This window comes from Neofelis nebulosa, chromosome X, assembly GCF_028018385.1.
Source record: "Neofelis nebulosa isolate mNeoNeb1 chromosome X, mNeoNeb1.pri, whole genome shotgun sequence".
NCBI lineage: Eukaryota > Metazoa > Chordata > Mammalia > Carnivora > Felidae > Neofelis > Neofelis nebulosa.
Window position 1 is genome coordinate 64,582,315 of NC_080800.1, and position 11,475 is coordinate 64,593,789.

The 11,475-nt window shown below is 38.8% G+C and overlaps 1 protein-coding gene and 1 pseudogene across 4 annotated transcripts in view; both read left to right on the forward strand.

Moving 5' to 3' along the window:
• Positions 1-4,699, forward strand: part of ATP7A (ATPase copper transporting alpha) — a 157,656-nt gene extending 152,957 nt beyond the window's left edge. For all 4 annotated transcript variants that reach the window (XM_058713986.1, XM_058713983.1, XM_058713984.1 and 1 more), the window contains 2 exons: positions 777-879; positions 1,255-4,699. In XM_058713986.1, the coding sequence (XP_058569969.1) occupies positions 777-879; positions 1,255-1,531 (380 nt within the window). In that variant the 3' untranslated portion in view covers positions 1,532-4,699. The remainder of the gene's footprint in view (positions 1-776; positions 880-1,254) is intronic.
• Positions 4,700-4,843: 144 nt separating this feature from the next.
• On the forward strand, positions 4,844-10,124 carry LOC131502868 (chromatin target of PRMT1 protein-like; annotated as a pseudogene).
• The last annotated feature ends 1,351 nt before the right edge of the window (positions 10,125-11,475 follow it).

Genomic DNA, 11,475 nt, shown 5'->3' on the forward strand with positions numbered 1-11,475 from the left:
CTCAGGTCACGATCTCACGGTCCGTGAGTTCGAGCCCCGCGTCGGGCTCTGGGCTGATGGCTCAGAGCCTGGAGCCTGCTTCCGATTCTGTGTCTCCCTCTCTCTCTGCCCCTCCCCCGTTCATGCTGTGTCTCTCTCTGTCTCAAAAATAAATAAAACATTAAAAAAAAAAAATTAAAAAAAAAAGTTAAAAGTACAATAAGTCTATCTTATCCTTATCATATAAACAAATGTTAAAATGTCTATCCAAACCAAGTGTGTGGCGCCTGAGTGACTCAGTTAAGTGTCAGATTCTTGATCTCAGCTCAGTCTTGATCTCAGGGTTGTGAGTTCAGTCCCCACATTGGGCTCCATGCTGGGTGTGGAGCCTACTGAAAACAAACAAAGAAAAGGAAACAAAACAAGTGTGGATGAGTTTGTAGAACATGAACTCATAAATGATTGGTGGGATTGTGATCTGGTACAGCCACTTTGGAGAACAACTGAGGAATATCCCCCTAAAATTGAGGATGTGCCCATGTTATAATCCAACAGTTTCACATATAGGTATGTACCTCAGAGAAATTCTCAAGCACATGCACAGGTAGACATGTACAAGAATGTTCACAGAAATACCCTGTTAGTGAAAAATTGGCAGTGACATAAATCTCCACCAACAGAAGGATAAAGTGCTGAATAAATATCAAACAAGGAAATGATTTGTATATATGTATTAGAAACACATTAGTAATCTGTTTAGTACTGACTGCTCTAACTAATCCAAACTTATTTCTTAGGAGTTTTTATGCCCATTGGTTTGGTTTTGCAGCCCTGGATGGGATCTGCTGCAATGGCTGCTTCATCTGTTTCAGTAGTACTTTCTTCTCTCTTCCTTAAACTGTAAGTATGATGGCTTGCTCATGTTTGTATTTTATGTTCATTTTATCATCCACAGTCAGTTCTCGGTAGGTCTTATTCTTGTATGATAGGCCAAGACTATTCTTAATAATAAATGTTAGCTATATAATTATCTTATGTAGTCTTTACCTAGCAAGCATAAGCACTGAGTGGGGTAAAATGTAGTACATTGGCTCTGAGAAGTAGAATTTCTGATCATGTGACCCCATACAGATTTTTTTTTTTTGAGCCACTTTCCTAGCAGGGACTCCCTTTGTAGATCTTCATGCCAGGCAAATATATTTTCATTTTTGAACATAAAAAGTGTCTAGTTCACATTTGGTTATTTCAAACTAGTGTCCTTTTGCATGTGTTCAGTTATAGAAAACCAACTTATGAGAATTATGAACTGCATGCCCGAAGCCACATGGGACAGAAAAGACCTTCGGAAATCAGCGTTCATGTTGGAATAGATGACACCTCAAGAAATTCTCCTAAACTGGGTTTGCTGGACCGGATTGTTAATTACAGCAGAGCCTCCATAAATTCACTACTGTCTGATAAACGGTCCCTAAACAGCATTGGTACCAGTGAACCTGACAAGCATTCACTTCTGGTGGGAGACTGCAGGGAAGATGATGACACCACATTGTAACAGGCCACAGAGAGTGCTACTAGCCGATGTTGTTATGCACTGACACAGCATTAGTGATGTTACCTTAACTTTTCAAAATATTGTGGAAGGATTTTATATTGGTCTCATGCCCTGATGTTAAGGATTCTATTTGCATTGCATTTGTCTAATGGAAAAAATATATTTTTTCAGAGTGTTAGCTCTGAACCTAGCTTTATTTAAAATGAATCTCCAGCCCTTTTTGTTTTCACTAGTAACAGATAACAAGCCCTACAGTAACAGTAACAAGCCCTACAATTGAAGATTACTGAATTGCTGCTAAAGGGATAATTTTTTTTTATTTGACCAAAAAGAAAAGGCTCAAGAAAAAGGATAATTTAAAAGTTTCAAGATCTGAGAGCATGATCTTGAGGACATTCTTGAGTTCTCATCCCTGTCAGGTTGGGGAACAATGGCTTTTAAAACACTGTAAAGCATCTGGGTTTAGAAGGAAAACAGTTAGAAACTGTTTAAAAATAGATGTGCCTTATTTATTACAGACTTTCTTCCCCCTTATTCTCCCTGCATCTTTGTCTTTGCAGTTGCCCTAGTTTGTTGTTTTGTTGTTCTTTCAGCTGAGCTAAGTGTAGGTGATTGATTGATAAAAATAACTGACAACTTTTCCAATATCTTTTTCCTTTATCTTATAGCCCAAAAAGACCTTAAGGATCCATAGGGTCCCTTGCTTCCTATCTTTCCATTGTTGTAAAAAAATAGATCAGATTCTTCATTCAGTGACTCTCTAGCTCTGTACAGGCTTTTCATTCACTCCTGACGAGTTCCACTCTAAATTGTTCTTAGTCTATCAGCCTCAGTCCAGAAGCCTAAAATGTTGAGCCTCTTCTACAATTAACTTTTTCAAAGATTAACACTACCATCTTTGACATATACGGGTCATGTGAAATTACCTAGATTCACTAAATTTGTCCTTTTTTGGGAGAGAATACAAGATGGTAGCTGGTATATATAATTTAATAGATTTTAAATATATTTTAGTATTTTAGATGACCTCTCAAAATGACTTTAAAATAATGCTATTACACAAAGCTGCATTTACCAAAAAAAAACATAATAAATTTGTAATATAGAAATGAGAATTTCCCTAGGTTGTGATACCTTTTAGCCAAGTCTATACTTTTCTCTAGTTTAAAACATTTGCACTTGCTAGTAAGTGTGGTTTGCAAATTCAGGGGCTGTTTTCAGTGCCATACACATTTAGAAATTCCACTTTGAGTGCCTAGGACTTAATACACTGATCAGAGATCTAGTACTTGTATCACTATTTAAATTCCTCATTTATTGCAAGATGGATTTCAGATGCAGATTATGGAAGTGAAAATAAATAAATAAGTTCCTAATACTTTGTTCCCATTGCCATACGTAAAGCTGTTGGAACAATGCCTAGCACATGGGATTTGTATTCAGTAAATGTTATTTCTTTTCTCCCCTTGAGGTCAGTAATAAATAATTAATAATAATTTTCTTAGGGCAGAATCTAAAATCAGGTGGGATTGGGGAATGGGTTTCTTCCTCTCCTACTTCCTTTCTCTCTTCTCCTTTCATACACACACAAAAAGTTTATAACATTATTCCATCCTGTCTTTTCAGATTTGGAAAAAATCTCATTTTTATCTCAACTATCTTTCTTTTTCTTTTCAAATTTTTATTTAAATTCCAGTTAGGTAACAACAATGCAATATTGGTTTCAGGAGTAGAATTCAGTGATTCATCCTTTAAATGCAACACCCAGTTATCTCAAGTATCTTAAAGAGAGAATTGAAACTATTGAGGAAGGTGCTATTAATCTAGAAAGGCAAACCCATTTTAATGAAATATGAATGAGTTTGTATATCTAGGCTCTTTTTTAGACCAATGCCTATGCCATCTTCCATGCTTCCACTTTGAATTTTAATATTTGTTTTTTATTTTAATTCTAGTGGTCTGTCATACCACAATTTGTTTCTTCTAGAAGAAACAGCCAATATGATAAATGTATAATAGACTTTTGGAAAAAGAAGCACCTTTCTCTCTTTCTCCCTTATTCTTTTCTGTGTCTCTGAAACACTGGAACATAGACAGTTACTACTTTTATTATTATGTGTGTTTTTGAGTTGTCCTTTTGTCCCCCACTTGCCAAAGGACCCACATGACCTAGGACAGCAAGAAGAGCAACCTATAGTCTGGGAAAAATCAAGAATTTAATTTCACCTCTTACTGTCAGAACAGAAAACATGTTGTTTAGAAAGAATCCTATTTTAAGTATCTGTAGTATCTTTGAATTCCCTACCATAAGTCTCTTTTGTAATCCTGAACTCCTATTAGCTTCATAGAGCAGCTGTATTCACAGGAGAGATGATCTAGGGACAGGATCAAAAACATTGCTTTCAGTTAGTAACTAGCTTTAAGTAACCAGTTACTTGTGAGAACAAATGTTATAAATGTAGATGTGTGTATGTGTTTCTCTGTTTATATACACACATACATATGTACGCACATATTTACCATATAGAGGAAAATGGATTTATATTTGAATTTGATGTTTGAATATTTGAAACTTCTTATATGTTGTTCCTTTATCACTCTTCTGTATTCACTCAGCACCCATGCCCTCAGTCTGAAGATAACAAGGATGTTTTGATATCCAGTGCTGGTTCTGATTCAACTATGGGGCACCTTTTATCTTAAATATCCAAAGATGCCTTTTGAATTTCAAAGGTTAAAAACACAGCTAGAATATTTAATGTTATAGTCTAAAGAAGTATGGTGGTCAGTGGTGAAAATAGAAATGATATTTTTCCTAGTTTAGTATCAGCATTTTAGAGTGTTAAATTTGATGCCTTGTGAACAAAAAATTTTATACTGTGCTTTAACGTTTTAAAAGCTTGTTTTTTCAGATGCATTCTTTGTTCAGAATGCTTAAAATAGCACTGTAGACAGGATGTTTCCAAAAATTTAAGTGTGCGTATCTTTTATGTACACAGCTTAAAATCAAGAATACATGTTTTTTGAGAATTTTTCTCCATTACTTGTGAATCTTGCTTTAAAACTATTTTTTCCTGATATTTATTTTACTCTATTTTGTTACTTTCTTTGGGTGAGGCATCTGGTTATTGGTTATTTTAATAAGAATAAAAACATTCCTGCAATCACTCCCTTTGGATTTTTGGTTTATTTCTTTTCTATATTTAAAATATTTAATCAAATATAAACAATATAGATTCATGCCAAATTATTAGCTGTTTTTAGACTGTTTCTGTAGTCCCTCTGAAAATTTATCTGGTATGAATAACCAGATAAAGCACAAAAGCATGAACTCTTGTTCTTCAGTTAAAGAGCTTCTATAATAGCATTGATAATAGATGCCTTTTGTAGCCAAAACCAGGCGTCTCAACCTTATGTTTTCAGTTAAATGTTTAACTGAACATTGTTAAGCATTGTTTGGTACCCAAAACTAGCAGTGGACAGTGTTGTGCAATAATCATCTGTCATCAAGATATTCAGTAGTTTGTTTTTCCATAAGCATGTAATTGATCATATTTCTGCCAAGGATGTGCCTTCAAATTTGTAATTATAGTATTGTAGAAAAATGTCTTTTTGTCAGTGTCTCTTTTGTTAAACCATCCAATCTTCTGCCAGCAGTTCCAAACTACCCTGTGTTTTTACTTAATTTTTTGACTCTTAATCAGTGATGGGGCAGGATTGGAGACAAGACTACCCATTTGCTAAGAGAGGGAGGGAAGAAAAGTCTGTTTTCCTTTAGTGCCATTCCACCTGCTGTATCATTTCATGAGGATGAAAAACAAAGGAATGTAATTGTCCTCATTTCCTTTGTAGTCGTTAATACATTCTTGATAGATCGTCTACCCCAGATGAGCTTAATAGAGGCAAGAGGTTTCCTTGCATTTGGGTGGCCCTATACAGTGTTTGAGGATCCTACCCAAAATATATTCCCATACCAAACACTTTTGTGGGTTAAGGAAAGAGTTTTAAACTTATTGTAAGGAAAAACTCCTTTTTATTTCTCTCCCCCAATCTTGAGAGTATTCAGTTTGGTGAGATAAGATTGGAAATAGAAACATAAGATTAAAATCTCTGAACTGTCCCCTTAGCTGGCTGGCCTTCCTCTTCTAGTGGTGTCTTAACACTAACCTCCAAGAAGGATGTGCAGTTATAGCAACATCAGAGGTGAGGTCTCAAAACTTTTCAGATAATAAAACAAAGCAAAGCAAAATACCAGAAAACCTTCCTGTTGGGGAATGCTAGTTATGTTAAGGCATTAAAGGCCCTCCTAAAATTCAGAGACAAGAGGGGTAGAGCTGTATCTGTCACAAATTTTACCTAAGGACAGCGAACCTTACTTGCTTAATAGCTTCCTCTTCGTGGATGTGACCACTACTTGTGGAGATGAATTACAAGTGAGGGATGAAAGGCAAGACTCAAGGACAAAGTTTAAGTGAAGATGCTGCTATAAATAGGATCTCATACAATTTAAGAAATCTGAGAGCCCTTTACAGTCTCCTCTCTAGAAAAATTTGAAATAGGCTGTGTAGTCTTTCACATAATGTACCTATTGCCCTCAAGTGGCCCCCAGCTTTTCATTGTTAGCACCCTGCCCCACGCTCTCAGACCTGTTGATAAACTGAAGGGCTGTCATTACTTCAACATTACTTGCTTCATTCACCTCACCCAATCAAAACTTTTTATTTCTTCATCGCAGTGTTTATCACCAAGTAATAGGGGAAAAACCGAGATTAACTCCATCCATCCTGAAATGCCAATGACCTTTAAATATGGCCAGAAGTATTTGCAATTATTTGGAAAGAATATTTTTAATCCAAATAATTGAAAAACATCTGGCTTTGTGGAAGAGGATGTTTTGGGGAAAGTAGATAGACCCCAGGATCAACTTTCCTCAGCTCTTCTTGCTTCTTGCAGCTTTTTACCTTACATTTTTCCATCCACCATTTATTTAACATCACATCCCCATTGTGATGGGAAGAGCACTGAATTTGGAGCCCACAGGACCTATTTGCAAAATCCCAGTTCTGCCACTTACCACTTGGGTGACTGTTAGTTTCCTCTTGTTGCTGTAACAAATTACAGCAAACTTGGTATCTTTTTTAAAAATGTTTTAGATAACATTTACTCATTTTTGAGAGAGAGAGACACAGAGTGCGAGCAGGTGAGGGCAGAGAGAGGGAGACAGAATCCAAAGCAGGCTCCAGGCTCTGAGCTGTCAGAGCCCGACACGGGGCTTGAACTCACGAACCATGAGACCATGACCTGAGCCGAAGTTGGCCACTCAACTGACTGAGCCACCCAGGCACCCCTAAAGTAATCTGATTTTCTCAGAAGTAATCACTTGGAGTCAGGAAATGTAATCATTTGAGACTAAGAAGAAAAGTTAAGGTACTTAAAAGCAGTTTCTATCTCCAAGAGCTCTATTTATTGAGTGTCTTTAACCAATGATTTTAATTGATGTTAGAACACTAAAAGATTTACTTGATGTTTATTTTTGCCTTTTCTGAAGCATATATGCTTCTCCTTATCTCTTAGGGTATGATACACTGATTCTCCACATTTACATGTTACTCAGTGAACAAATACATAAGAAAGTATGATACACTCCTATAATTTATACCAGTGTAGTATTTCCATGGGCTTTGAAGGTGCTGTAGTCCTTCCTTATATTTGCCCTTAAAATGAACCCTCAGTTTCCCCCAAGGTTTTGGCTTTATTTGTCTGTCTTTGAAACTACATTTTCTTTTGTTGCCGTCATATCTGCTTATGTTGTGTTTTTTATACCTTCCACCTCTCTAAAAGTCATTACCTGAGCCTTTGTTATCACTTTTGACTGTGCTGCATTTAGCTACATTTCTAAGTTTCTGATTCTTGCAAGTTTGTGGAAGCAAAGGATTCTTTAACCCACATCAGCCTTGACCTAAGTGTACCATTTGAGGGGGGCCTGGGTAGCTCTGTTGGTTAAGCATATAATCTTGATTTCAGCTCAGTTCATGCTCTCATGGTTCATGAGTTCGAGCCCTGTGTTAGGCTCTGCACGGGGATTCTCTGTCTCCCTCTGTCTGTGTCCCTCCCCTGCTTGCTCTCTCTCTCAAAAAAAAATATTAAAAAAAAATAAGTGTACCACTTTACTTAAAGTTCATGATCTGGAGCTCCTGGTCTAGCAAGCCATGAAAATGCCAATAAATGTTTTAAAATAAAGCTTATATTTATTTTTTAATGTTTTTTTGAAGTTTATTTATTTTGAAAGAGAGAGAGCAAGTGGGGAGGGGCAGAGAGACAGGCAGAGAGAGAATTCCAAGCAGGTTGTGCAACGTCAGTGCAGAGCCTGAGGCGGGGCTCGAACTCATGAACCCATGAGGTCAGGACCTGAGCTGAAGCCAAGAGTCAGAGCTTAACTGATTGAGCCACCCAGGTGCTCCTGAAGCTTTTATTTAAACATCTATTTTGTTCAACCTTGAAGTTTTACTAATAAGCTAAAGAACAAATGGTCAATGCCAATGAATATTTGGGCTTCGATGTAGCAATGACAGCAGGTAGCCAGTGCCAGAAACAGAAGACTGGCCCAGCAGATGGAGAATAGCCCCTCTGCGCAGGCAGCATTAAAACTTAAGCAGAGGGGCGCCTGGGTGACTCAGTCTGCTAAGCGTCCAACATCAGCTCAGGTCATGATCTTGCAGTTCATGAGTTTGAGCCCCTTGTTGGGCTCTGTGCTGACAGCTCAGAGCCTGGAGCCTGCTTTGGATTCTGTGTCTCCCTCTGTCTCTGCCCCTCTTCCACTCATGTGCTCTCGCTCTCTTTCCTCTCTCAAAAATAAATGAACATTAAAAAAGTTGAAAAAAAAAAACTTAAGCAGAAGACCTTAAACCAGCATCTGGATAAAAGTAATATCCAGGCATGGTTAGGTTGACATATAGGGGCCTTGGCCAGGGGAGGAATTGGAGAACAAAGCCTGACCATAATCCAGAGAGGCATACCCAGAGGAGGACTATGTGGGGGACTTGCCACAGAACCCTGCTTAGTGGGAGGGTGGGGGATGTCGCTCTGAGGTTAAAACCTGCTCCAGGTGGGTGAGCTGTAGCTCCCCAAATGGGTTTAAGAAGATGTGGTGTTCGAGGTCGTGGAAGTCCTGGGAGAGGAGGCCTAGGGCATGGAGCTATGGGTCATGGTGAAATTGGTTATAGAGGTCAGGGTATGATGGGTTGGGGAAGAGGGAGCTTTGAATGCTGAGGTGGAGGCTGTGGGCCAGGGAGAGGTACCCTCACTCACCCTGTACTGACCTGGGAGCAGCTGGACAACCAGTGGGATACATACATGTTGAAAATGAAAGGACACCTGGATGCCAAGTTGGATGCCTACATGGCACAAAAAGATCCCAAAACCAATGACTGAAACCTGCCCACCCTCCTGGGAGAGACTCTTGTTCAAAAGTCACCACATCTGTAAGTAACTTTGAGATAACAGATGGAGAAGAAACCTGATTGATGATAGAAGGACTTACTACAATAGGCTATGGACTTACTTTCTCCAATTTGTGCCTTTAGGGTGTTCCTTTTACTTTTTTGATACTGTGTTGTATGAAACCATTTTTTGCTCTGACTTAGGTTTTCTTGTGTTGTTTGTTTTTTTTTCCCTCATTGCTCTGACTTTTCTTTGAATGTGAATGTGGTATCCTTTTGGCTAGGACACCCTCTTCCCATCTCTGCCTGCCTTCACCTGTCATATGCTTTGTTCTAACATTTCCTCTCTTCATTTCTGTGTCCTCATGAAAATGCCCCAGAAGGAGCCGATCAGTGTTCTTTCTTAATGGCTAGGTTTCTGAGAAACGGTTCTGATCTACATCATCTTTAATAACCTCTTAGAAATGTTTAGAAAATCTGGAGCTCAAAAATGAATTCTCCACATTGGTATTTTAGTGTAGTAAATTGGGAGCACTGACATAGCTACAGGGCCACATAACAGGTTATATGAGGTAGTACCTCTGATTTGATTAAAGCTACTTCCGTGTACATTGACACCATGTAATGATTGTGCTGGTTCGGGTATGTACATGTTCTACCCTGGAAGAGGAAACTTTCCTCTTGGCTTTGTATCATGTCCAGAGAGTTACTGTTGAGATGGCTTACACCTACACTAGAGAGGAAATAGCCATTTGGTTTGGCAGATGCTTCAGAAGAGAAGGGGATAGAATGTTGGCAGGTATCTGATGGGAGTGGTCAGAAGATACCCATGCTGAAATGCTGTTATCCTTATGTTTATTCCAAACCAATCTTGGGATTCTCCATTCATTGGCTTTGTTTGACCCTCTTTTTATTTCCCTTGAGGTTTAATTAAGTTCAACCATACTCTGTCAACTGTTCAGTTTTCAGTGGAATCTTGTATTTCTGGTTCATTATAATAAGAAATCATTCTCAAAACAACAACAAACCCCATACTTTGACCCTGTTCTTTAAAGACCATGTGGTGACACCTTCACTGTCTGTGAATTTTGTGGGAGAGAAGTCAAGACTTGGCCATCTGCTTTGCCCATCCCTGTTACTAGGAGAAGTTATCACAGTACCATAAGCAAATCAATCCTAAATCTGTTTCTCCTCCTCCCTCCAGGTATTTCTCCAGTAGCACTGACTGGGAAATTGGATGGCTTCATGTCAGACTCAGAAGAAATGGGAGATAGTTGTGAATTGATTTAAGAAAAGAATCTGAAAAAAATATAATTCCTTTTTTAATTGTAGGGAGATGATAAAGTACATAAAAGTAAATGTTACTTCCTTGTAGAATTATATTTCATTGGTTTAGGCTGTGTTTGGTTGGAGGAGCTTGTGTAAATCAGAATGTCCAGATCAGCATTATGGTATATTTGCTCACAAAAATAGCACTTAATGGCACCATGAATTTATCCCATAAATTACTTGTATGATGAGGTAGAGTATGTCTTTGATCTTGTCCTTCTTGCTGCTCAGTTGGGAGAACTGATCACAAATGGTTTCTGGAAAGAAATATGTAAAGAAGCCATCTCTGAAAAGCAAGGAAGTGGAGGATGTCTTGCTGTTTTAGGAGTGGTGTCAATTGGTGTGACATTTCATTTAAAAATTTTTTGTGGTTTTCTAAATTGTCCCAGTTAAAAAGTTTCTCACAAAGGTATAGGCCTCAGAACATATGCAGTGTTCAGAAGAGCTGGCAGTGGCTTGAGGAAGACAGATCCAGGATCTCAAGGAGGAGGAGACACTATCCCAACCCACCAGCAGAATTAGTTTGGATCAAGAGAAACCACTCAGGTGCCTAAGTGAACAGATATACCATCACAGCTCTGTTCTTTATTGGACGGGTGACCTTGGACTACTTATTTAATTATTCAGTGTCTTGGGTGCCTGGGTGGCACAGTCAGTTAAGCATCTGACTCTTGATTTCGGCTCAGATCATAAACTCACAGTCATCAGATGGAGCCCCATGTCGGGCTCCATACTGTGCATGGAGCCTGCTTAAGACTCTCTCTCCCCAGGAGGAGTTAAGATGGCAGAGAAACAGGGGGACCTGGGGCTTTCCTCATCTTTTAAACACAGCTGTATTGAGGTCAGATTACTTGGAACACCCAGGAAATTGATCTATGGAGTGACAGATCTCCACAGTTGGAGGGAGACAGCTTGGCAGGTGTGAGGTGCATGGTTGTGAATTGGGGGAGAGAAAAATGGCTGCACTGTGGAGGGGAGGGAACTCTTTCCATAGAGAGACAAAAGGGAGACAGAGAAGGGTTGAGATCGTGTGGCATTGAGTTAGCACAAGAGGAAAACCTTTCTGGACCACGGACTGGGGAGAGAGAAGTACTGAGTGTACCAGTTCTTTTTTGCAAACAGCTTTTGGAGCTCGGACTCTGAGGTTTTGGAAGTGCATAACTTTTTCTGGAGTGG